The following is a 26,628-nucleotide window of genomic DNA, read 5'->3' on the forward strand; positions in this document are numbered from 1 at the left end:
AAGAGACACGGGCAGGCAAGATAGAGTTATAGAGTTAGAGAGACAGAGAGACATTGATGTGTGTCTGATCTCCATCCTCGTCCCTGGCCGCACGCCCCCTTCACGAACGCCGCCTCTCTCCTCCGCAGCGCAAGCGGCGACCCGCGTGTTGCCTCGTCCACCAACCCAACAAACCCCTCGCTTATCGCCTCAAACGTTCGCTAATAATCATCGTCGTTAATTAATCGAGAGAGCGAGACCACGAGGGAGTAAAAGAAGCGAGTGGTTGTGGTGTAACCAAGACAAAAGCGATCGACGCCTGCGTGATGACGTATTGGGAGAGAGCCGCTCCGACTACTCACAGCGCGACGTTCAGCCTCTAACAACAACACCACCACCATCACCACCACCACTTCAACAACAACAACAACAGCAACACTTGGGGCCACGCATGCGAACGAGACGGATGTGCAAAACCCCACGGAGTTTGTTGTTGTTGTTTGGTTGTTGGAGGGGAACGTCGGTCGCGTTGCGTTGGCTCGGAAGCGTCCCGCGCCATCGCCAGCCATGGGCCGCGCCCGTAAGGCGACTCCGAGCGGGTGAGCAGATTATCAACAAAAACCACACACGGGACATTAAAACACGTCTCTAATAGAGTGTCCCACTCGGGGTGGTGTCGTGTGTGTGTGTAGGGAGGGAGGGGAGTGCATCTCTCTCTGCGTTATCGTCGCGCGGGGTTTGATTGAGGAAGGGGAAATTGGCGGCCGCGTCGTTGTTTTTGCGCGGAGTGGAGAGACGCGATGTCGTCGTTTTTGGCCGCTTTGCTCGGCTCGGCTCTGCTCGCTGAGGGTTGTTTATGTTCGTGTTGGGCTCGCGTCTAAGTCGGTCTTGGCTGATGTCGCCGGTGTTTGGCGAGGTGAGAGCGAGTGAGCTTGGTGGTGGTGGTGAGGAAGGTTTGAGAGGAAGACACGCGCCGGGCTGCTTTGGAACGGCCGCGGCAGCCATGTTGAGAAGAAGGAGAAATCGCTTCCAACTTTTCATCTCTCCTTTTCAGCAGACGGGGACGTCGTCAACATCGATCTCGTTTTCATCAGATGACATCGCAACATCATCGTCGTGGGCAGCAGCAGCAGCGTCATTATCAACATCGCCGCTGTTGCTTGCCGCGTGTAACAAGACGCACGCCGCTTGCTGTGTTTGGCTGCGTGCGATGTGGTGTTGTGTGCGCCGTCTTCCACAGCGACTTGGACTCATAAAAGTTTAACTTTTGTAGCCACGGCTCGTCACGTTTTGCGATGTTTTTTTTAGATGAGGTGGTTCGTGGTGACGACGATCGATCTACGGTTGCCGATGCGAATTTAATGTTGTCGCTATTACTTTCGCCACTGTTAACGCGGTGCCGCGATTGTGGTTTTTGGTGTTGTTGGTGTCACTGCTTTCCAGGTTCACGATTCGAACGATGCTGTTGCTGCTTCTAATCATGTCGATGCTGTTCTTATCGATGTTGTTTCTACGACTGCTTTAGCATCGAATTGTCGTGCGACTGCTCATGCTGTTACTGCTGGTTGTGTTTGCTGATTCTAATGGTGTGGCCACGGGTGATGCTGTTGCTACTACCGATGCTGCTGAGCGATGCTGTAGCTGCTAACAATCGCTTATTTTGATTTGTTCTATCCTTTTAATATTGCTGCTGCTGCTGCTGTTGTTATTGCTTCTTAATGCTGTTACGTCTAACGGTGCAATTTCTGTTGGCTGCTTTTAACGGTTTTGCTGATGTTGCTGCTGGTGTCTCTGTGGACATTTCAAATAGCACGCTCCTACCGATGATGAAATAAAACATTTCATCGATAGAGCGCTTGTAAAAATACCTTCGCAACTCAAAGCGCACTTTTCATCTCAACAATTCCTGTGCCCTGCTGCTGCAGTCTAACCAAGGAGGACCCTCAGTAGCACGGGCAGCTCAAGGAGGACGCCACCTTGATAAGATGATGACGATGACTTGCGCCACCACGAATTTAACTCCCTTTTGAATGCTTTCTTCCGCTGCCCGTGCTTTTGCTTCTCCCGCAGAATGCCAGGCAGCACCGGCGACACGCACGCAACTCCAGCCGGGCAACGCAAGGGAAGCAAGCGAACTCCGGCAGCAGGGCAGCAGCAGCAGAAGCAGCCACGGCCGCCGTCACAGCAAGGCGGGGAGGCCTCGCTTCCTTCATCCCTTCTCGGGCAGCAGCAGCATGCAAACCTTGCTGCTGCCGACACCAGAAGAAGCGGCCCTCGGCTTCGTGGCGCTTCCCGCCCGCCGGTCAAAAGAGCTCGAAAAGAACCGCAGCAGCATGGGCCCAAGGTCAAAGGTGAGGTGACAGCCTGTGTTGACCATCGCCGTGATTACAGTAGACCTCACCTATTCGCGTTAATGCTGCGAGCTTCTTGGTTAATAGTAGGAATATGACCTTTTTTTTACGCTTCCAACAAAGTTGCAATCTATTTGTTTCATAAATTAAATCCATTTTGTCTAATTTGCATAGTTTCTCAGTCGTGTTTATTCGTTCATGGTTATATGCGGTTTTTCAATATAAACCGTTTCAGATATCACTTGTCATTGACGTTAGCCATGGCTGGGAACCGAAAACTTTGGCTGCTGTGTTATTACCGCGGCGCACTAACCACTATGCCAACGGTCCACCCCCCGCATACGAATCGGTGTACCCATTTCTATTTCTGCGCTTTCTCTCGTTTTGTTTGCTGCAGGTGGCGAGGGGAGCCCCGCGGTGAGCAACGGCGTCGGCACCGTCAAGGGCTCTGGGGCCAAGACAGGCCCCGGGCCGTTGCCTGTGGATAGTGGGGGCGGCCGCGGGACCACAGAGGGGCCAGACGCAACGCAGAAGAAGCCGAGGCGGCAGTGGGAGCTGTGGAGTGCCGAGGATAAGAACACCTTCTTCCAGAGCCTCTTCGAGGTACGAGGCCTGGGCCGGGGGGGGTGTCCAATGAACACTCACCGAGCGTAGCCGGTGCCGCGATAGGGAACCGGCACGGCGCCTAATGGTACTCGCGCCCTCCCCGCCGCCCTCTTTGCTACCTGCACCTCCTCTCACTGCAGCACGGCAAGGATTTCGAGGCGATCCAGAATGACATCGCGAAGCGCTACATGAAGAAAGGCCACCCTGCCGCGGGTGCAGTGAAAAACAAGGAACAGGTCCGCCACTTCTACTACCGCACGTGGCACAGCATCTCCAAGCACATAGACTTCGAGAATGGTGAGTGTCTGTTGTGGGGGTTGGTGAGTGTCCATGGTGGAGGTCAATGATTGTCCATGGTGGGGGTCGGTGTGTGTCTGTCGTGGAGCTCGGTGAGTGTCCGTAACGGGGTTGGTGAGTGTCAGTGGTGGGGGTCGGTGAGTGTCCGTGGGGGTCGGTGAGTGTCCATGGTGGGGGTCGGTGAGTGTCCGTGGTGGGGGTTGGTGAGTGTCTGTCGTGGAGCTCGGTGAGTGTCCGTAACGGGGTCGGTGAGTGTCAGTGGTGGGGGTCGGTGAGTGTCCGTGGGGGTTGGTGAGTGTCCGTGGGGCTTGGTGAGTGTCCGTGGCGGGGGTCGGTGAGTGTCGGTGGTGGGGGTCCGTCAGTGTCCGTGGTGGGGGTCGGTGAGTGTCCGTGGGGGTCGGTGAGTGTCGGTAGCGGGGGTCGGTGAGTGTCGGTGGCGGGGAACGGTGAGTGTCGGTGGCGGGGGTCGGTGAGTGTCGGTGGCGGGGGTCGGTGAGTGTCGGTGGTGGGGGTCGGTGAGTGTCCGTGGCGGGGGTCGGTGAGTGTCGGTGGCGGGGGTCGGTGAGTGTCGTTGGCGGGGGTCGGTGAGTGTCCGTGTTGGGGGTCGGTGAGTGTCGGTGGTGGGGATCGGTGAGTGTTGGTGGCGGGGGTCGGTGAGGGTCCGTGGCGGGGGTCGGTGAGTGTCCGTGGTGGGGGACGGTGAGTGTCGGTGGCGGGGGTCGGTGAGTGTCGGTGGCGGGGGTCGGTGAGTGTCGGTGGCGGGGGTCGGTGAGTGTCGGTGGCGGGGGACGGTGAGTGTCGGTGGCGGGGGTCGGTGAGTGTCCGTGGCGGGGGTCGGTGAGTGTCGGTGGCGGGGGTCGGTGAGTGTCGTTGGCGGGGGTCGGTGAGTGTCCGTGGCGGGGGTCGGTGAGTGTCCGTGTTGGGGGTCGGTGAGTGTCGGTGGTGGGGATCGGTGAGTGTCGGTGGCGGGGGTCGGTGAGGGTCAGTGGTGGGGGTCGGTGAGTGTCCGTGGTGGGGGTGGGTGAGTGTCGGTGGCGGGGGTCGGTGAGGGTCAGTGGTGGGGGTCGGTGAGTGTCCGTGGTGGGGGTGGGTGAGTGTCCGTGGCGGGGGTCGGTGAGGGTCAGTGGTGGGGGTCGGTGAGTGTCCGTGGTGGGGGTGAGTGAGTGTCCGTGGCGGGGGTCGGTGAGGGTCAGTGGTGGGGGTCGGTGAGTGTCCGTGGTGGGGGTGGGTGAGTGTCGGTGGCGGGGGTCGGTGAGGGTCAGTGGTGGGGGTCGGTGAGTGTCCGTGGTGGGGGTGGGTGAGTGTCCGTGGCGGGGGTCGGTGAGGGTCAGTGTTGGGCGTCGGTGAATGTCCGTGTTGGTGGTCGGTGAGTGTCGGTGGCGGGGGTCGGTGAGTGTCCGTGGTGGGGGTCGGTGAGTGTCCGTGGCGGGGGTCGGTGAGTGTCCGTGGTGGGGGTCGGTGAGTGTCCGTGGCGGGGGTCGGTGAGTGTCCGTGGCGGGGGTCGGTGAGTGTTGGTGGCGGAGGTTGGTGAGTGTCCGTGGTGAGGGTCGGTGAGTGTTGGTGGCGGGGGTCGGTGAGTGTCCGTGGTGGGTGTCGGTGGCGGGGGTCGGTGAGTGTCCATGGTGGGGGTCGGTGAGTGTCCGTGGTGGGGGTCGGTGAGTGTCCGTGGTGGGGGTCGGTGAGTGTCCGTGGTGGGGGTCGGTGGGGGTCGGTGAGTGTCCGTGGTGGGGGTCGGTGAGTGTCGGTGGTGGGGGTCGGTGAGTGTTGGTGGCGGGGGTCGGTGAGTGTCGTGGAGGTTAGTGAGTGTCTGTGGTGGGGGTTGGTGAGTGTCTATGGGGGTTGGTCAGTGTCTGTGGCGAGGGTTGGTGAATATCCGTGGTGGGTGTTGGTGAGTGTCTGTGGCGGGGGTTAGTGAGTGTCTGTGGCGGGGGTCGGTGAGTGTCTGTCGGTCAGTGTCCGTGGTGGGGGTTTGTGTGTCCATGGCAGGAGTTGGTGAGTTTTTTGTGGTGGGGTCGGTCAGTCTCTGTGGTGGGGGGTCGGTGAGTGTCCATGGCCCGGGTGTGAGAGTCGGGCTGGAGAGTTCCATCGTCAGTGGCAGCTGTCCCATAGCGCAGTGAGTGTCTCTTACGTAAACTGAGGCCTCTTTGTGTCCAATATAAAGTGTCGGGAGAAATAGCGGTTTATCTGCAAAATGTATTTGATTACATAATTTGTTTATTCCTCGATTAAATTCTGATTGTGGCATTGGTATTTCATGAAACAATCATTCCCATGTTTATTGCACGTAAAAATAGTTTTTACATTTCCCTATGTTGGAGAAAACCCCATGTAATGTAATATCACAGGAGTGCTGCTGAGATGTATTTCTTGCGTCGCGTTTGGAATTGGCAGGCTGAGAAGGAAAATGGAAAACTGCCCTCGTTTTGAAGAGTGACGGCCCTTTTATTTCCACACACTCTTCCGACATCTCACCTCGGTCTTACACTACTACTTGTCTCCATGCAATCTTCTACTTCTCCCTTGCCCTCTGCTCTCCAGCGACTCTGTTCAGCTTTCACTCAGCAGGAGGTCGCTTATACTCCTGTGTGCCGGTTGTGATTGCGTTATCCGTCCTCTGCTCGGCAGTTTTCTGCCGTGGGATGGCGAAGTCTTCCCAAGAGCTCTACGGGCTCATTTGTTACGGCGAACTGCGCAAGAAGATGGGTGGATGTGAGTACTGCGCAGTAATCGGTGAAAGTAAGGAAACCCCTACAGTGTGCTGCGCTGAAGATTTCAAAAACAGTGAGACCATGATCATAATTCCCTGCTCTGTCCACTGCTGGATGAAGTATTACCCAAGCCGTTGCCTTTTACATGTAAAGTTATGGTGTGGGATGTAAAATATAACATTGAATTATGCATCGATAAAAATGTCTTGTTATGCTTACGGTAATGCGTCAAATTGTCCAATTAAGAATGGACAATTTTCACCATGTTCAAAATATATGCAAGCGGTACCGTTTGGGCCAACGTAATGAATAAGGGCCAAAGGCAAACGTGGAGACCGACGACGCCATGCAATTTCCCGATGAGCGAATTAGAATCGTCAGAATTAATTAAATCGCAGCGGGAGGAAGAGTATTGAAAAAAAGGTATGGTTCCTCTCGCGAGGGTTTTCCCTGGTTGTTTTTTTCTTCTCCATTTGAATACATCCCGAGCAGCGGTTGCTCTGGGTGCCTACTGTCGTGGGCCTTTGAAGGTGTTCCTTTGTCACGCTCACACCCCTTGTCGCCCACGCAGGTATGCACGACAGGAACTCGGCGAAGCTGAACGAGCTCATTCAGCTCGGGTGAGTTTGACGGCGCCACGATGCCGAATGCACTCGCACGTTCTAAAATAGTAATAATAGTGAGAGGTCATTGGCGCAGGACTGAAACTCCTTGCCCACGCCACCGCTGCTGGTGCAAGGACCTCCGCCAGAGAGGAAGCTCTGGAGAGCCCCCTCTGATGGGTATTTTGGCCTACTCTACCACGCTTGGAAGAGGCCAAAGTACCCACACTTTACACCAACTGCACGCGACCTGCCGATCGACTAACTGTGGCATAACCGTTTATACTTGCTTGGTGTGGACTCAAGCCAGGGGGATTGTATCAAGCTTAACCCATTGTTTTAACTGCCGCACCAGGAGGTCAAACCAGCGGACTCTGGATTGCTAGTCCAGTGTGTTGACCAATACACCACGGCAGCACCTGACGTAGTTATATTTATGAAATATTTTGATCGTTTTGAGTTTTGTTGCATTGTGACGAGCGTTTGATGAGCATGGGCGAACTGTGATCGGTTGTGCCGTCCCGTGTTGCGCTGGCAGTGTCACTACGCTGCGCCACAATGGAAGAAAGCTGCGCATCAAGGCCCCCATGTGCCGGGCGCTCAAGAAGATCTGCGACCCTTACGGTGAGTAGACGACCGCTGAGTACGACCTGCATGGCACATTGCTGTCAGGTGGACGGAGTTACACTCGTAACTTTTGTAACTCCTTATCCACCCTTTCGGTAAAATCTGCCGATTCAGTGTCCATTTTGAAATCACGCCTGAAGAAGTATTTGTTCAATAAAGCTTGCACGTGGATTATGAACACGTGGATTGGAGAAGATACGCAGGTTAATGGCACCATAAAAACTGTTGAGAAAAGTAATTCGGCCTGGGCAAGACACGTTGCTCGAAACGACGATGGACGATGGTCGAAAATAATAAAGAAATGGGGCGGCAGTCAACGAATGGAACTTGTCCCAGACAATGTTCACCGAGGAGATGTGTGCAGGTGCTTGGTGGATTATTGCATCGTAGAATTGTGAGGTGGTTGTTGGCTTACGAAGGCCTTCATCCATCGGTGGATTGATTGTGGATGACGATGACCGCGATGATCATAATGAAATCTTTACTGATGTTTCCTTAATGAGCAATGAGTATTTATCTGCGTGTGTTTATCTCACGTTTGTCTTGGGTTTCATCGGTACCATGCATTGCGTTTGATCTTCGAGTGCTCTGCAAGACCGTTGTTGTTCTGACAGGCACTGCCCTATAAACGCAGCATTGTTGTTGTTGACGCAGGCATGAGTGACGAGATAGAGCAGAAGAGGCTCAAGTTGCCCACCAAGGTTTGCGTGGAGCTGCAGCCGCGCACCAACAGCGCCTGGACGCGCGTGCAGAGCGTGGCGCACAACCCTCGCCTCCGGTGGGTTCCACACCGTCCTGCCCCCTACACGGCCTACTGTGATAGTGGTTGTGTTGCTTGGTGGTGGCGGCGATGGTGGTGATGTTGGTAGTGCTGATGGTGCTGCCAATGGTGTTCGGGCTTGATAGTGATGTCGGTGAAGGTGGTGGTGGTGCTGGTGTTGATAGTGATATGTACATGATATCAGGTTGTGGTGAGAATGCTGATTGGAGTGAATAATTATTATATTTGTGATGATAGTGAAAGTAATTGCGATGGCGTTGGCTGTGATGGTGTCGATTGCAGTGTAGGTGATGAAGATTATGAATGTTGACTTTAGCAATAGGTGTTATATTACCGATAGCAATGATGTTGATAATGCTGTTACTGCTGGTGCTGCTATCACTGGTGATGATGAGAACGTGCATGATGCTGTTGGCTGTAATAATAACCTGGTGCTGCTGACGGCATAGGATGATGGTGGAGCTCCACAGGAAGGTCTCCCACCTCATCGAGTTCCTGAAGGAGAAGTGGGCGCCCAAGGAGTCAAGAGTTGTATCCTTAAAGTATGATTATTGTTACGAGGAGAGAACTTGTTGTTCTGCAACGGAAAATAAAGACACATCTGTCATTTTCACACTCTTCTCACAATCTTCTACTCGGAGCACTATGAATATTCAGCTTTTTTACGTCCTAAATTTGCCAAGATCGATTTTGAGTCGACATTGAGCACAACTTCTCCTTGACCCCGCGATCACCCCTGCCCACTCAGCGCATCTCCTTGCTGCAGCAGCAGCAGCAGCAACAACAACAGTCAGGCGAAGCAAAGGCACCTACGACATCTTCTTCCACAATGACGTCGACCTCGACAACGACTTCATCCTCCTCAATGGTGACGTCATCGTCCTCTACGACGACGTCTTCGACAATTTCGTCCTCAACGACGTCATCGCGCTCGACGACGACGACTACGTCATCGCCGTCAACGTCCTCGACGGCGGCAGCGACACCGACGGTTGCGGGTTGCCCCCCACCTGTGGAATCGTCGCCGCCCGACGAGCGTCCTCAGCTGCGGCTGTTCCCTCCAGAGGGGGTGGTGGTGTCGCCGCTGCCATGCGTAGCGCGGGTGCGGCACAGCCGCACGATGTGCACGGTGCATTGGCAGGAGCAGAGCCGTGTGCGCGAGCCCTACGTGCCGCCGCAAGCGCAGCTGATGCGTTCGAGGCCGCAGCTCCTCGCCGCTTCAATTCCGCAGCCGACGCCACTGCCGCCAGCAGCGGCGGTTGTGGTGTCCACATCCGTTGCCAAGGTGAATGCGCTGACACGGCAACTTGTGCGGGCTGGCCTGCCAAGAGATAATGATTTGCATTTATAGGCCGCCATCAATGCTTCAGCATTTCTGGTCGCCCGACACCACGCCTCATCTCAAAGTTTCTATTGCCCTGCGGCAGTCTAGCCTAGGGCACCCAATTCATTAATGCTAATAATGGTCGTGAAAGTGTCGGTTGTGGTGTTCGTGGTTGGAATGAGATGGTGATGTTGACTGTTATGATGCTGATGATGGCGATAATGTTATCTCTGGTATTGAAGATGGTGTTCATGTTGGTGGTAATGTTGTCTGTGGAGACGTCTTTTTCTCCGTGTGACACCCAGACTTCAGCGCAGCCGTGTCCTCGCCCCAGACCTAACAAGCGCCGTTGTCTTGTCACAGAACAGGCCGGTCCCTGGTCCTGCTGGTACGACGGGGAAGGGGCAGCGGGGGTCCCGTGCTGGGGCATCGGGGCAGGAGGGAGGGGGGGCAGCAGCTCGCATGCGGGAGGTCAGCATGGCTGAGCCGGCGGGGCCCTGCGTGGAGAAGGAGGCGTCCGGGATGACGCAGACAGCGACGGTGGAAGCGTCGAGCGCGACCACGCAAGGTGAGCACCGCCCTGCCGTCTGGCGCGAGCAAACGACCCGCACCAACTTAAGCGGTTTCAGTGGTTCGTGATTGGCTTACCAAACCAAGTATCCATTGGCAACTCTCGCAGAGCAATGCATTGCCCGTGTTAGAGAATGGCCGATAGATTTCACAGAACTGCTGAGATTCATTGAAGTGACTTTTATCAGTTACACACTATGGGGCACTGCTCTTACACCACACTATGCAACAGATAAATCTTTGTCGTATGGAAGTCAAACAGATATTTATTTTTCAGTTGGAATTTTGAGTCAAATTATGTAAAAATGTGGTAGTTTTTATTTGCTTTTTCACTTGAGAAACGTGTTCAATTGCTGTGGCTGAAACATGGCTTTGAAGTATGGGTGTTTAGTTTTGCTGATTCGGTGCTCTGGCGCATGCGTGTGGGTTCAGCAGCAGCACCGATGGAGGTTTGTGAAAAGGATCCAAGCGGTGGCTACACCGCTCCACGCGATCCCGCCGACTCGGAGCCGGACGTATCGAGCACGGAACCGGAATCAAAACCAGAAGTCAGCACCCGCTTGCAGCTGGTGCTAAGCCCGGTGACGAACTACGAGGAATACTCTCTGATGGACCCCGTCCCACGCTACCTCAAGAGCTGCCGGAGCCTCGTTATCCCCAGCGACGAGGACGAGCGGGGCGCGCCTGCAGAGCCGGCATTGGACCGGCTGCCTGACGAGGAGTGCTCGGTGCAGCACGGCGCTGGCGCCGGCATCGACGCCGACCTCGCTCCGGAGGCGCTCGCGGCCACGGCAACGCTCAATGGGGTGGAGGAATCTTTGCCCGGAGTTGCTGACGGATCGGCTGAGAACGGCGCCGACGCAATTGCTGGCGGGCACTCGCCGAAACCGGCCTCTCCCGCCGAGGCCACCGCCAGTAGTGTCGCGGAGGTGGCGGCACAGGCGCTAGAAAGTGGCGGCGCCGCCACGGACGATAACGACGGTAAGAGGGACTGTGGGACTCCGGCAGTAACTCCGGCGGCCGAACACAAACAGCTTCCGGAGCCTCGTGGCGGCGGCGGCAGCAAGCGCGGGGCGGAGGCCGCGCGGCCGCGTTCCAAGCCCGACCCTCGCAAAGAGGAGTCTGCCGCCTTCGCCGAGAGGGTGTGGCGGGAGGGCTGGGGCGGCTCCAAGACGCTCACCCTCGCCGAGGTGTACGTGACGCTCGGCAAGCCCGAGAAGCTGCTCCTCGAGTACGATTGGGTTATGCCTCAGCTGCCGCAGCCGCCTCCATCTACGCTGGCCGACAAACCCACGACCGCAGATGAGGCACGGGCACCGGAGACGGCGGCGACAGCGGCGGTAGCCAGCAACGGTGCGGCCACGGGCCCCGTGGCCCAGACAGAGGCGGTGGTGGCGGCGACGGCGGCGGTGGTGCCGGCGCCAACGCCAACAGAGACCATGGTGAAGACGGAATCGACAGAAGTGAAGAAGCAGCCGCCTGTTGTGCACATGCAGCGCATGCTGAAGCGGCTCCTGCAGCTCGTGGTGCTGGAGGCCAACCCCAAGGTGAGTCGCGAGGGTGCTGTGGGCCGCAGCGTGTGCAAGTGTGTACACGAGTGTGTGTGTGTGTGTGCGTGCGCGCGATTGTACGCGTGTGTTTCTGTGCACATGCCCTGGTGGGTCCTCACTGTAACAGCTACCTGGACATCTCCCTCTGTGCCATGATGGGTCCTGGGAAGGATTATTCAACATCGCCTTACCAGGCACGCTGAGGAGAGCCCACTTCAGCATTTGTTTCTTGCTGTGGTTGTCCCACCGAAACATTGCGAATTATTATTTTATTTCTATTATTATTTCTAATATTTGTATTATTTTTTTTTTACCTACGTGACTTTACCGAAAAAAACCTAAGAGTATGAATCCTTGCAGTCACGAAAGCTTCAAATCTAGAAGGTTTACGGAGCCCCATTGTGGCTTCAGACCAGGGTGGTCCTGCACAGGTGCCATATTCATTGTCCAACTGCTACAGCAGAGGTGTAGGATGGAATTTTTATGTGGCCTGCCTTGTTCGTAGGCCAGGGATTTGGTTTACTCTTCGTGCTTTCCTCAAAATGATAAAGGACCTTCATAATGGTGGCTAAGCCTGGGTAGAGCTGCGTGGCTGCAAGCCTTCGCCATTACGTGTTCACCTTGGAGTGCAACAGGGAAGTCAGCTGGTCCCGACAATATTTAACATGTTCCTTGACCACGTAGTTTGAGACGCTTTCTATGGCTGTACTAGAGGAATTTTGCATCTGGTCCAGATGCAATGGGAGGCTGATCGATGCCTGGCTGCGGTTAAGGGATGGCTGCCTGTTGATAAACCATGTTATGCATGCGTATGATCTGGTAATTGCTGCTCACTTTGAGAAGAAGTTGGAGACGCTACTGCTGAACCTAGAGCACGTTACTAAGAGATGGGGCCTTATCCTCAGCCTTATAAAAACAAAGCATTAAATATTCCACCCCTTCAACTCCCCATGAGTGATGAGGCAATTGTAGACAGTGGGCAAATGTCCATACCTGGTCAGTTGTGACCAGCATCAGTTTGTGGAAGCTATCTGGGCTATCACTATATACTATGCTCCATGTCTTCTCGGCCACAGTTACGCCCTCCTTTCTCTCTGCTTGCGAAACATGGATCCCTTTGAAGGAACATCTGCGCCGGTTTGAAACATTCAGGCTGACCTGCCCTACAATCCATCGTGGATTTAACTCGTTTACGGACCTATTCCTCTTTATGGCCACAGTGGTATTGACAAATGTGCTGAGTTCTTTTGTATTGCAAGTCAGTGTTTTACCTTACAAATCTGTTTCTGCACTCACAGTTAGGCGTGTAATGATTCACCCCACCTCCACAGCAATTCGATTGTCACAATTCAGTTCACTCATTGATTCTTACTTGCCAAGCTTTTGTCATCCCATTGTGTATTTGTCTGGTGTACATGTATCTTTGTGTTCTCCATATGTGCTGAAATGTTGGCATACAATTAGCATGAACATCACATCATGCACACATGATCCAACTGCTACTGCAGAGGTGTAGGATGGAATTTTTATGGGGCCTGCCTTGTTCATAGGCCAGGGATTTGGGTTACTCTTCGTGCTTTCCTCACAATTATAAAGGACCTTCATCATGGTGATGTGTTGCGTGCATCTTCAGCATAACAATAGATTTTGATCTGTGCATTGTGTCGTACCGACTCAATATTTACGCTTTGTATTGTGCGATGTACGAGAAGTTCAACGTACATACATACTTAACAGTGAGGTAATGCGAACAACACGAAAATGAACGTTTTTTTTAAACTTAACCGTGACCTGGAAACCCGCCAGCAGTTGAATCGATCGGAGGCCGATTCGCTTGCGCCCGTGATTTCCTGCGACCCGGGTTCGTCGTTGGCCAGCGCAATCGAGGTGACTTTCGGGGTGGTATTTTTGTTGCAGGTTCATCGCGTGCAATCACCCGATGGGCTTCACTTGTCGCCTAGCAAGGCCGGCGGCGCGGAGGCGGGTGGCGGCGGAGGCACCGGCGGCAGCACCAAGAGCCCCGGATCGGCGCGGGCTCATCCGGCACGCGGTGCGCGTGGGTCAGCTGGCGGTGGCACCGGTGAGTGTGGTGATGATGATGATGATAGTGGTGATGGTTTGTGCAAAGCCAAATAAAAAATAATTTACCAGGCGCAGATTCGATGTACATGACCGTTTATTTGCAGTAACATTGCTACTGCAGATTAGCCAGAGCTTTGCGCTCAGCATTGGCGTCAACGGAGTTCGCAGGTGGAGAAGCTGGTGGATTACCTGATAACAGGATGGCACAGGAGAATGCTGTTGTCTTGTTAAGCAACATGCAGCTCTTCAGAAACATTCAGTTCTTGAAGAAAGCTCTAAGGACGTGCAGCAAAACAATACTCTGGGTACAACCAGAAAACACAAATCGGAGAACTATACAGCCGAACTGGAAACACTGACTACGTAGTAAAACCCACATTGTGCCCCATTCACACTTCTCTCCGTTGCATCACCTGTCCCTTGGTTTATGCTGCAGGTGCGAGGAACGTGGCTAAACCGGCCACGGCAGCATCCTGCACGGAGCCGGAGGCCGCGAAGACGACCGGGCGCTCGGACGACGATCTGTTCCGAGTCCCATCGGCGCTGCCCCCTGCCAGCCGGTACGGCCGCCCCCTGTCGCCCAGCAAGGAGGCGGAGATCACGTTCCGGCAGCAGCTCGACTCCATCAACGTGAGCCACACACCCCGGCAATGTCGGGAGAAATCTGTGGCAGCCACGGCGTGACCGGTTTGGTAATCTGCGGAAATTATGGTGAAAAAGAGTCGTGTGCAGTATTACTTAATTTAGTTTTAATGTTAAAACTGTTTTTTGTTCAGCTACACCTGGACATCGAAGACACAAATCGAGGGGCAAACACCTCCACGGATTTCTCCTGCGTCTTTTCTTTCCTCGTTATTCTCATCCAAAAGTTCCATTGTTGCTGTGGTCGGCTGCTCTGAGTTTCTTCCTCCACATTGTTTTCTGTGCCTCTCTTCTCTCGTCACACGTCCACCGTCCTCTTCGCATCCCCTTCCACCGCATCCTCCTACCTCACCCTAGCCATCTCCCTCTACTCCTCCCGCCCTGCGCCGACGACAACCCTGCAGTGAGCTGGATTCGAACGGTCATATTGGTTTTGTGTTTTTCTCCGTACAGCAAGCTGAGATCTTCCTGCCCCAGCATCGGAAGCTGCGAACCCGCATGCTGCGCAAGCCGCTGGTTGTCCAGGTAACAGCTATTCCCAAGCAGCCACAACAATTGCAATGGTTGAACTGATACTAATAATGATGGTGATGATGATGGTAGTGGTCGTGTTTGAATTGGCAGGTAGTGGTAATTTGAGTGGTTGATGGTGTTGTTGTTTGGAGTGGGTGTTTGTGATTAATGGTGGTGGTGATGATGCTCGTGGTAATATTTATGGGAGCTGTTGATTGGAGTGCTTTGTAATGGTGGTGGTGATGGTGGTAACGTTAATGGCGGCAGTGGTGGTGATGATGATGGTGATGTACGGGATGCCGAGACGTGGCGTTTGCGCGTGCCGTGCAGAGATCCCTCATGCCGCGCCCGGCGGGACACTCGCTGCGTCACATGTATTCTCTCGCCATCGTGCCCAGCTCTTCGGTCGCAGGTACGCTGCGCCATTGGTTCGCGTTGACGTCAGTTGCGCAAAACAGCTGAACGAAGACGCAACCCAAAACCAAATGAGTGGTGGCCTTTTTCTCGACAAAATTTGTGAAGAGAAATAAATAAACTCCCCCTAGATTTTTCGCCTCCTAGTTATTTTATCATGTTTCCCTGGTATAAGACATCTTCCATTGAATCAACATAGATGGGTCCCTCTGCACCACACCAGGCAACTCGACACTTAAAAAAGATATATTTTTTTAATCTTCCATTTAAGTGTAAAATTTCTCACATTGTGTCCGTCGTGCAGGGAGGGGCTGGGTGGGGAGGGGCTGGGTGGGGAGGGGCTGGGTGGGGAGGGGCTGGGTGGGGAGGGGCTGGGTGGGGAGGGGCTGGGTGGGGAGGGGCTGGGTGGGGAGGGGCTGGTCACCCCGTGGTGCCCTTATAAAACTCAACGTTTAACCTACTCATGCCGGCTTGTGCCCGCCCTCACAGTCGGGCATATTTGCGGAATACACCACGCCGCCATTGACCCTGGCCATTGACCGAGCAACCCAACGTTCCCACCAGCAGCTCCCTCCACAGGAATGTGTTTGGGCGTTATGGCCGTCACGCCTGACAGGAACCTTCATAGTTTATTTTCGTACAGACCAAGCCTCACATGCGTGTGACATAGCCTAGATATGACACACAACCCAGATGACACAGAGCCTAGGTGAGGCAAAATCTAGGTGATGCACAGCCCAGGTCAGAATCTTTGGAGAATCGGAAGCTTTATTTATGCTGGAGAAATCAGGTGACGCACAGCCCAGAGATATTCTGCTGTTGGAGTTAATGTAGCAACCACTCACATGTATGCATTTACATGCAATGGTGCATACATTGACACCAACCAACATCTAGTTACAGCCTTTAAGCAGAATTACCCTCGGAACGTTTTGACACACGCTTGTTTTTATACATGTGGTACACTTGTGTGTGCGTGCTCACGCTTGTGTGTGCGTGTGCAGGCACGGGGATGTTCTCACCGTTACCGCCCCTGACACACCCTCCCAATGACCCGAAGGCCAGCAACTTGTCGAGTGCGTATCCCTTACCGCTGTCCCCTAATTCCTGACGTGGACATTGTTGCCGCTGTTTGTTGTCGACTAGGCGATATTTTAATTCACAATCCCATTATGTGCGCACAAGAATGTGTGGTGAAGATGACAAACCCGGTGACGCCGATCGGTTGCATTGCTGTTCGCCGAATAAAGGCGCAGCCTTGCGATTGCGTAGACATGGGTGGACTACACGGGGTGAGACACTCACTCAGTCACCCACTCAGCCACTCACTCACTCAGTCCACCCCAATACGCAGCAGGACGCGCAGGTGGAGTGTGGCGTAGATAAGGGTGGACTCATAACACTGCTCGAGGAGATGGGCCCCCCGCTGGAGGGAGCTCTAGAGAGAGCCCCTCCAATGGGTGTTCAGGCCTACTCTTTCATGCAGGCCAGACGTCTTGGAAGCTATGGGAGTGTACCCACACTTTGCCCCACCACACCCGACCCGCAGACCGACTGACTGTGCTTGTACCCATTTACTGCTGAGTGGACAGAGGTGGGGAGGATGGGGGTATAATAGACTCGCCCCCTTTTTGCAACTGCCGTGCCGGGAGATCGAAGCAGTGATCTCTGGATCGCAAATCTGGTGTGCTACCCATTAAATCACGGCAGCTGCCCACTCGCTATGTAACGTACTAATTAATCTCTTGTCCCCCCCGCCCCCCACCTACCTTCCCCATTCTTGCTGCCTCCCTGTCGGCTGTCCCCCTTCTCTCTCACCAGCTGCCATCGACCTGGCCGCCAAATCGGCGGGGATCATCCCAGGCAGCCCCATCCGCGAGGGCCTGAGCGCGGTGACGGGGCCTGAGCTTTCCTCGGCGGCCTTGCCGGGTTCGGACGGGGCGGGCCAGTACGGGGGCCAGAGCGGCGGGATCGAGCTGCCTGGCTGCCTCCAGGTGAGGGCGGTGACGTCACTAAGAGGCCAACCCCCCCACCCCCATTTTCTCAATGGCTGCGGTTAAGTGTAGTCCCATCACTCACAGTTTATCTGGGTTATTGGGCAGTGCCGGTGCCAGCCTTGGCCACCGCGGAGAGAATTTGTGCCAAACTTGGGCAGCTTCCGCGGCGCTCGAAGTGATCTTTGTTGTTCAACGTCAAATCGGTCGGCCGAGCGAACTTTATCGTGGATCTACTTGAGTCTACGGGTTGCTACCTGAGTACGCAGGTCTTCTCCATAAGTCCGGCATTAAGGTCGAGGTGCAAACTGGAAATTGCTTGCTCATGTCACTGCTGGCAGAATCGCCTCCGCTAGACGGAGCTCAGGGGAACCCCCCTTTGAGGGTATATTGGCCTACTCTTCCTCACCAGCAAGATGATTTAGAAGCGGTGGGTGTAGCCACACTCGACCTGCCAATCTACTCACTGGTGAACCTCTATTTATACTGCTGCGTGCACAGAGGTGGGAGGGATTATAATACACTTGCACAGAAAGTCTTGTGTGCTAATCATGACCGTATAGCAGAATTCCCAGGGAATTTAAGGAGTTGCCTAATTATGACTGAAGTGCCGTCCCTCACTCGCATCGCCGGTCGCAGCCCAACGCACTTTTGCGTGAGGTCCAAATGGAATCCATCTGGCAACCCAAGATGCTATCTAATGGCTTTCCAAGCTCAACATTCATAGTTGTCGATGGTTGATTTTCAAAAGTTCGTATGAAATAATACTGTTACTTTTGGAGCAGCTTTGACTCACGCGCCCATTTGATACGTGCGTCTATTCGAAGTGTTTCAGTTTTGTTGACCCATGGACCCTGACCACAGGACACGGGAAGTGGCGGCAGTCGCCGGGTGCCGTTTGTCACCCTGTCCACGCCGTCTGAAGGGCACAACATCACGCCTGGCGGGCACTGTCTGGTGAGGATTTAACCACACGCAGTAGAAGTAATAATAACAATAATGATGATTTAAGAAACGTGCACCATTGTCTCATTGGCCGCACTGAGAGGTGGAACCTGTAACCCCCTCTATTGCAATGTCCAGTGCACTGCGTCAACTCGCCGCGAGACTGTCAGCCACTGGCCTTGTCTCCTTTTTAAATCCTTTATATTAGGTTCGCTTGCGCGCTTACGACCGTGCAAATCTTTCGGTCGTTGTTTAACCCACTTCCCGTGATCCAATCGAGCTGACATTTTCCACACAGACTCGTTGTGCGTGACAATTAATGTTTGTGAAAAAAAATTTCCTAAATTTTACACTTTTTAGGACAAAAATATTATATTTAATTACCAATTGCTTAATGGTGCAATGCAATCATCTGACCCATAGGTGGCAGCCATCTCAAGCCAGAGGACGAGAGGACTCTAGCCGCCACGCATATAAAGGATTTATAGTGAAAAACTTTGTTTTTACGGGTTATACTTGTTTATTGATTTTCAAGCAGGGAATGCCTGACTGATTCTCACATCTTCTCAGGAGGATCCTACATTGGGGATGTTTGGCCAGGAACATTAATACAGAGTAGTTGGCTTTGTGTTAGAGTAAACTGGAATATGCGAACACAAACACTCATCATGCATTTTAGAGATAGATACTCTCTAAAGTGCACATGGATGTCTTTGCAAACCCTCACACAGCCCAGTGGGTTTAGGATTTTGACAAAGGTGCGCGACTCTTTGTGCGCTTTTGTAATCTCTTGAGAAGTTAAATCACGCGCCCCGGACGTGTCGCACGCGTGGCAGAACTTTGAGGACGCTGGCACGTTGGCTATGGTGGGGCCTCCGCCGATGCCGCACGTGGAGGGGCCTCTGCTGCCGTCGCCGCCGCACGTGCCGTTGCTGCTTGAGATCTCGCTGCCCGGCCCACCAGACGACTCGCTGTCACAGGGCGGGCCCCACTCCCACATCGGGGACTCCATCATCGAGCTCGCCATCGGCTCGCAGCGCTACATGACAGGTGCGGCAAACGCCAGGCCTCCCAAAGTCACGGCGAAAGGCGGTCAGGGGCTGGCCCAAGGGTCGGCAAACTTGCGGCTCTTTGAGAACTGCTTCGTGGCCCCCGACGCTACAGTTGCAAAGTAAAAAAACTCTCCTAATTATTTTCAATAAACGGTGAACGTATAAAAGCCCAACAATGATTAGCATTGCGGCTTTACAGATCATTGTCCGTGTGCTGTTTCTTAAAATAGCGATGACAAAAAATATGATTTGACGTTATTAATTCAGTAGCGTCTTGAATGCACATGCATTGCGGCTCTCGAAATATTGAGTTTATATGACCGAATTTGAATAAAATGTCTCTTGTTATTTTGGTTGTCGGCCCCTGGGCCAGCCAGCGTGACACTAGGAAGTCACGTCTGTCTCCTTTCTACTGGCTCGTTTGTGCCGTCTGTTTCGCATGTTCCTCAATTACATTGTCCGTAATAATAGGGTTGTTCCCCTTTTTTCTGGCAACAAAACTGAAACCTTTTTACAAGGATTCATGTCTGCATAAACCACAATACTTGCAGTCAAAATGCAAACAAAAAACACACTGATAATATATGCATTGTCCTTGAAACTGATTGGTCCACACCAGGGACAGCTTTCTTTTGAGCCTCGACTGATCGAGCACCAATTGAGACGAGGCTCAAAAGAAAGCTGTCTCTGGTGTGGACCAATCAGTTTCAAGGACAATGCATATATTATCAGAGTGTTTTTTTGTTTTCATTTTGACTGCAAGTATTGTGGTTAATGCAGACATGGATCCTTGTAAAAAGGTTTCAGTTTTGTTGCCAGAAAAAGGGGGAACAACCCTATTATTATATTTTGGTACTGGCAAAGGAGGTTTAATGATGTACGTTGTCCGTCTCATATGTTGTCTGTGCCTCTTGAATCCGCTTTCTTGGTTGTACCGCCTCATTTGTTCTGTCTCGTTTTGTTGCGATGGTGCGGAGCAGGTGACGGGAAGCTGAATGGCATGGACGGGGACAAGCCGCTTGCGTCGCCCCGCAACTGGATGGGCTCGCCGTCGCACGAGCCGCAGTGGTTCGGCAGCGACGTGGGGGACGTGGGGGACGTGTGCCTCGGCGGCCTGCTGTGTGCGTGACCAGTCTCCTTTTCAACTTTCGCTTTCTCTCAACAAAAAATCTATGCAGTCCAATACATCATCGGCAACAGCAGTAACGTTATCCGCAATAGCCTTATCGTCAGCATCGTCATTGCCATCCACAGCAGAAAAATCGGCACTTGCTCATCGTCGTCCGTCACCATTGCCAGAAGCAGCAGCGGCTCTCTAAGTGTGGTTTTACTGCGTTGTGAGCAATGTCAAGCGGTACCTTATGTTCTTGATTTACAAGACGCACATGTTTCTCGTGAATTGCAAGCAGAGGTTGGGGTTGCATTTTTAAATCCACAAAGTGTGTGCGAGCTGATTTGTATAAATTAATAATATTGACATCAGGCGGCACCTAGTTTTGGGGTACGTGTTACTTAGCGGAGCATCAATAGTCCGGAGAACAAGGTAAAGTCAACTACTTGGTTCTTTCGGTAAAGTCACGTAGAATGGAAATAAGAAAATAATAATAAAACAATTAAATAATTATCATTCGAACTCTGTCTTCTCGACAGACCTGTTCTCCACCTGAGGACGGCTGCTTGCGTTGTGGCGGAAACGTCGTGATAATTATTTTATTATGTTTTATTTTTATTATTTTATTCCATTCTACGTGACTTTACCGAAAGAACCAAGAAGATGAATCCCTGCAGTCACGAAAGCTTTAAATCGAAATTTAAAGTCAACTAATTGAGTTTTAGAGCCAGGCTCGGTGACGTGCGCACAGATGCTAATGGCGGTGACGACGGCATCCCTCCCACCACAGCGAACTTCTGCTCGCCTGACAAGAGCCAGCGAGCGATCCAGCTGCTCAACCACTGCGCTGCCAATCCCGACCTCGTGGCCTCTTCGCTCCTGGAGGGGAACGTCCACGACTCGTACGCGCCACGACCCCACGTGACGGAGGTGAGGGCTCGGGTCAGCGGGGGGGCGGGGGCCTTGGGCTGCGTTCCTTGCCAATGGTAGTAATGTTGGCTGTAATCTCCTTCGTGTGTTTAGTCGAGAGTTAGTCAAGAGCTGGGCTATGTGGCGGGCGCGAGGCATAAGCAAACACTTAGTGCTCCAAGCAGCTAACGTTTTCTTTCAAGTTACCCCCCCTCCCCCCCCCCCCCGCATTGTCTCCAGCACGTGGAAATACTTCCAAAATGGAATTGACCAAAAATCCCCCACGCAGGACCCTGAAAGTCGAGAATACTCGGGATAAGTTTTTTTTACAGATTGTATTTTTTGTTCAACTCTGAATGGCACGGCTTATTGGCTCATGCAAGTGCATTTTGAATAGGCATATATTTATTGACCCCACAGCAATTTGATGAATTGTTGCAATTTGGGAGTTGTAGTTCGATTCAAGAAGCAATCATTTATTTTGTCATATTACTCTCTTGTCTTTTATATAGTTTCCCATGTCTTCCTGTGTCGTTTATACAGTTTTGTATGCTCTTGTCAGACCAAATGTAACATCATCGCACGTATGCAGTAGGTGAAACAATGGGCAGGTTTATTAAATCCCCCCGACCTTTGTCCACTCGGCAGTATTAGGCCCGTAGTTGTGACTCATCCCAGGCTTGACACTTGCTCAACTGAACCGGCATAAAGTCCACACTCAACTTGAGCCAGCTCTGAACATGGTCCCAGCCATTCTCCGGATTTCCATGACCTGAGCCAATCCATGGCTGAGCCACTGAAGCATCTTTAAAAGCAACTGAACGGCTCAAGCTTGAACTGAGCCTTGTTCGAGGCCAAACCAGAGCTGAGCTTTCATTAAGAATACAGCCCATAGTGTCTGTACCACAGTTGATCGGCAGGTCCCCGTGTGGTTGGGTAAAATGTGACTACTCTCACCCCTTTCAAGATATCTGGCGACCATGGAAGAGTAGGCCAAAATACCCTCTCAAGGGATTTCTAGAGCTCCCTCTCGTGAAGGCCCTTCTGCCAGCAGTGGTGTAAGCAAGCAACTGCAGGACTCTACAGCTTTACCTTTTTGTTTACTTTGCAATGTGCGTGTGTGTTGTCACGCGCATCTGCGTGTGTCGCTGTGCACAGGCGGACTCGCCGCTCGCCAGCATCATCTGCGAGAGCGGCGTGGACTACATTGCCCGTTTCAGCGACCTGGCCAAGGAGGTCTCCAACTCTGAGCCGTTCGCCCCCACGCACTCTTGACACCGGGCTCCTGCTCGAGCGAAGGGACATGCCCACTGGAACCTTCCCGTTCAGTCGATGCCACGGTGATGCAGCCACAGCCGCCGACGGCGAGCTTCGCAGCGGTGGTGGGCGGCTGGCGTTGGAGGGCGTTGATCAAGTGTCTCGGGCGCTGTCTTGTCGTCGATACATCAGTGGAAGGAGGGCGGATCGGTGGCGGTCATGAGCGGCGCCGCTTTGAAGGCCGTCGCCTCCACGGCTCCCTCCGCTGCGATCGATGATCCGAGGGGGCACGTGGTCGGTGAGGAGGGGGCGGCCGGGGCGTCCCCATGTTCTATCACGTCTCTCCGGATAATTGTGTATCTTTCACCTCTGAGTTAACTTAGAATGTGAATTTAAACTTCGTTGAGTGGGTCGCCCAAGTAAGGGGCAGATGTACAATGTGGAGTATCCCTGCACGCCTCCTTCCCAGCTGTGCCGCATCTCGTGGTGAAGCAGTTACAACCTGGGCAAGCCAGTCTCATGGTGGCACAAGTTCTTAGCCAAGTGGCACTTTTGTTTCCGTCCTCTTCACCTCCAGGCTCGAGGGACCCTACATTTTTCACATGCTACTTTTGCACTTGCCCCACCGTGTGTATCAACTCGACACCAACAATCAGTAAGTTCCTGCTTGAAGAGCGGCGATGGCGTCTGAGCTGGGCAGGGAGGGTCCTCTCCTTCTGGGAAGCGTTGGGTTAGGGGCCATCCATTTCGTACGTACGAAAAAATCTCAACTTGACCCCTCCCCCCCTCCCTATACGCACACGTACTTTTTACACCCCCCACAGCTGAAGAAACTGAACTGTGGGTCATTTGAAGGCCAATGTAGACAAATAATTATTATTGAAGCTTCACACCCCCCCCATTTCCTATGCGTACATAAATTGTCAGTAGACCCCCCCCCATATGCAAGCGTACACATTTGGGTTAACCTCCCCTCCCCCCTCCATGCGTACGTACTAAATGGATGGCCCCTTAGGGAGGAGTGATGCGTCCGGACTTGTGGAGCTGGGGTATGAGACGGTGTCATCATGGGGAGTAAAAATAATTAGTGGCCTCTGCTCTTCAGTCCGGAGTGGGTTATTTTATCTTGGAGAAAGGTTATTTCGTTAGACATTTTCATAAAGTCAGGTTGCTCGGGTTGTTTTAAATGGGTGAGCGGCATTCGAGAATTCGCCTGAACACTTGTTGGACAAGGCTGGACTTTCACTTCAACATTCGGCGAGCAGCCAAAAACCACCTCGTTACGCGAACGTGAGCCTCAGCCACGCCATACTGGTGGCTTAATCAAAGCCATATCTCTGCAACTGGTTCTGTCAAACACCTTAAAGAGAGATGCAAGCCAAGCACCAAAGCTCTTTGTAGATACCCACTTCGGCCGTGCATCCTGGCCTGCCCGACACGACTTCGAAGACATGCTAATGGGAAGGAAGGCTTTGAAGATGGCTTTAATGACCACCTCGTCACTGTGGCGTGCCAGCTGAACTCTTTAATACGTCACTGCATCGCTACGTCGCTCTTGGAAGTCAAATTAAAGTCATTTGTTTCGGGTTGCGTCTCTCGGTGACTCTTAGAAAACTGTTGGGCACCGAGTCGTTTGTAAATGCGATGATATTAAGACGTCATATGGCGGAGGTGGCGACCGACTCCTGTGGCTGCACCGGCCCGGCTCGGCCTGGCCCGGCCTGGCCCGCGGCCTCGTGCATGAGGTGGTCGCGCCGTCAGCAAGTGAGAATTGGGGGCCAGAGTACAAAGCGTCCCCCCCCCCTCTTCCGTCGGGCCACCCGATGCGCGCGCGGGTACGTGTGTCTGTGAAAATGTCACTTTGGTTTCAAGAGAGTCGCGTTTCCTCAAGAGAATGTGAAGCAAGCTACTCGCTGAGAGTTGCGAGCCAGGGCCGCCATCCTGAGTAATCAGTATTAACAAGCACTCTATTCATTATCTTCGTGCTGGTACAAAAGCATTAAGGGCTTCTGCTCCTACATATAGAATCGGGTTTTTTGTATTATGTTAGGTTCTTGGTGCAAATACAGTGAAATCTCGTTAATATTCGTGCGGGGACTGGGTATTTTCTTAACTTGTATTGAACTTTAATCTGAAATGACAAGAAAAGATCGTGGACAACTCCGCATGTCACCAGTTACAGTTGTCGAAATGTTTTGTAACATTCTCAAACCTACTGACTAAAGAAATTGGTGGATTGTTTGCCTTGGCTTGACCAACGCACGATAAAACATTTTTTACATTGATTTACAAAGTGACGTGCCCGCTTCAGTGACCTGGCCGCTCCAGTCTTGGCTGGCAACAGTTTGCATGGCGCTGTCATAGCCAAATAATTGCAAAGCGAGCACGGTCCATCATATATCATGCTGCTGCTGCCACGAATTTAACTACGAATTACCACAACTTCGAAACGGCAACCTTTCGTCCGAAATGCATGTTAATGTGAAATACATTATTCCGGAATAGTTTGGCGTGTCGTAAATCTGCCGTACGTTAATGTGGAAATCACCTTAATGCGATGGACGTTATGACGAGATTTCACTGTGTCGGGAAGATGTTGTTGAGGACGATGCATGTAATGTGAGTTTAGCTTAACCGAGCACCGGGGTTCCTCGATGGGCAGTTGGCAGATAGTGCTGCAGGGATTACTTGTAGAGGGGGGGGGGGGGGGGGTGGTTCGATGGGGTTATTAGTGGGTTAGGCGGTGAGCAGTTAGTGGTCACAGCAATACAAAGCCGAGGATGTGGCCTTCTCAACTTTCATTGCAGAAAAGCCACTCGCCAAAAGCGAGTGCAGGTTTCACTGAATAGGAATCGTCGGTGCGATATTGCCCCCCGTGACATCTGGCTGCAGGTTTAACTCTTCCCATTGCGGGGGTGGAGGGTTACATCAAGCCACAACTGAACCCACGTTCCTCAGCCACATTAGAAACACGTGCAGCGAGATAGGTGTGCAAGAAGATCAATGTGGGCACCGTTACGAGGTTATAATTTATGTACCCCACGCTTTCCTGATGATGCCCGTTGCAGTGAATCACATGTAGAGGGGTCGTACTAAGTTAATCGTCGTCTTCCTTAATATTTTCAGTAAAAAATGTGTTTATTTTTTAACTTATTCTGGAAAACGCGAATGAGCTGCCCTGTCAGCTGCGCTTGGGTGCCGTAAGGCCCCGAAATGCGTCCGGTATTTATTATATCCCCCCCTCGAAGACTTCCACCATCACCACCTCTTAAAAGTTCAACACAAGGTCGCGTGCCGTTCTGTCGGTTTTAATTTATTTGCGTTGGCTTCTCGACAGATGTACAGTTTTGTAAGGAATAGCATTTGTACGACGATTCGTTCTTGACACTTTACGAGTTTCGCTTTTTTTGTTTGTTTTGCATTGAAGGAGATTGGGGAGCGGGCTGGGGAACGGGATGGCAATGTTGGGAAAATGTCACCTTGGGAGGGGAAGGGTGCCCTTGTGGATTCTTAACACTACAATCCCTCATGCACGTAGGCGCGTTCAGTTTAACTATTAAAGGGTTTAATTCAATCCTTGAGTTTGTGTGTGTGTCTCGCTAATTCAGCTCCAGTCACTCACTCGCTGGGTGCCCCCCCCCCCCCCTTATCACTCTACTACCGCTTTAACCACAGTTACCGTTATCATGACACTTCACTCATTGATTCCTAACACTCACGTTGAGGACTCGGTCGACCAGACCACTGGCCGTTTCATCTCCTCCACAGTGTTCAACCACCACCAACCACACTGCAGGTCACAACACTGCCTGATTTTCCTCACGCATTGCTCCACTGTGTATTGGAATCTATTCCTGTGAACCGCTTATCATTGCCTACCTTATTCCAGAGCAATTTAGCCCCTTACAAACCTCAACGTTCACCCTACAAAGACCCACCACGAGCGAGAAACACAAACAAATAGACAAAACAAATGTTGCCCGTATTGAAACGGGTGTACGCCGTATGGACCTGAAAACTCAACTTCCCTGCACAAGAATACGGATAAACCGCATGGGTTGACAGCAATGGGACTGCCCTCCCAATCATCGTCTTCAAGTTCCAAACCCAAGCTCGTATCATCGCCACGCTCAAATCAAAAAGTGTTTCGCACTCGCATCTATCACTGGACGCCCTTGATAGTATGGTGCTGTTGCTGGCTGCTTTCAGTTTGAGGCCTGTGCTTGGCGAATGGAGAAAACAAATACATCAAATGCGAGATCGGAGTGTGTGACAAGGAGAGGGTGCCCGGTTTGCATAGAGGCATTGGCGTTC

The 26,628-nt window shown here is 52.7% G+C and overlaps 1 protein-coding gene across 1 annotated transcript; it reads left to right on the plus strand.

Moving 5' to 3' along the window:
- Positions 1–213: 213 nt before the first annotated feature.
- Positions 214–25,893, plus strand: CRAMP1 (cramped chromatin regulator 1). The gene is made up of 23 exons (XM_078867155.1): positions 214–578; positions 2,050–2,330; positions 2,728–2,933; positions 3,077–3,233; positions 5,859–5,942; positions 6,513–6,561; positions 7,082–7,167; positions 7,825–7,948; positions 8,401–8,482; positions 8,700–9,236; positions 9,639–9,843; positions 10,278–11,392; positions 13,313–13,475; positions 13,914–14,107; positions 14,573–14,644; positions 14,963–15,044; positions 16,051–16,122; positions 16,868–17,040; positions 17,905–17,997; positions 18,822–19,035; positions 20,018–20,158; positions 20,939–21,078; positions 22,216–25,893. The coding sequence occupies exons 1-23, from the start codon at positions 547–549 to the stop codon at positions 22,330–22,332; spliced, it is 4,419 nt and encodes a 1,472-aa protein (XP_078723281.1). The 5' UTR covers positions 214–546; the 3' UTR covers positions 22,333–25,893.
- The last annotated feature ends 735 nt before the right edge of the window (positions 25,894–26,628 follow it).

Source organism: Lampetra fluviatilis, chromosome 23 (assembly GCF_964198595.1).
Source record: "Lampetra fluviatilis chromosome 23, kcLamFluv1.1, whole genome shotgun sequence".
NCBI lineage: Eukaryota > Metazoa > Chordata > Hyperoartia > Petromyzontiformes > Petromyzontidae > Lampetra > Lampetra fluviatilis.

Bases quoted from the DNA above. Each gene is read 5' to 3' on its own strand.
- CRAMP1 (XM_078867155.1), top strand. From the start codon at position 547: ATGGGCCGCGCCCGTAAGGCGACTCCGAGCGG. The intron at 9,237-9,638 runs GTGAATGCGCTG...GTCTTGTCACAG, and splicing joins TGTCCACATCCGTTGCCAAG to AACAGGCCGGTCCCTGGTCC. The intron at 20,159-20,938 runs GTGCGTGACCAG...CTCCCACCACAG, and splicing joins GTGCCTCGGCGGCCTGCTGT to CGAACTTCTGCTCGCCTGAC.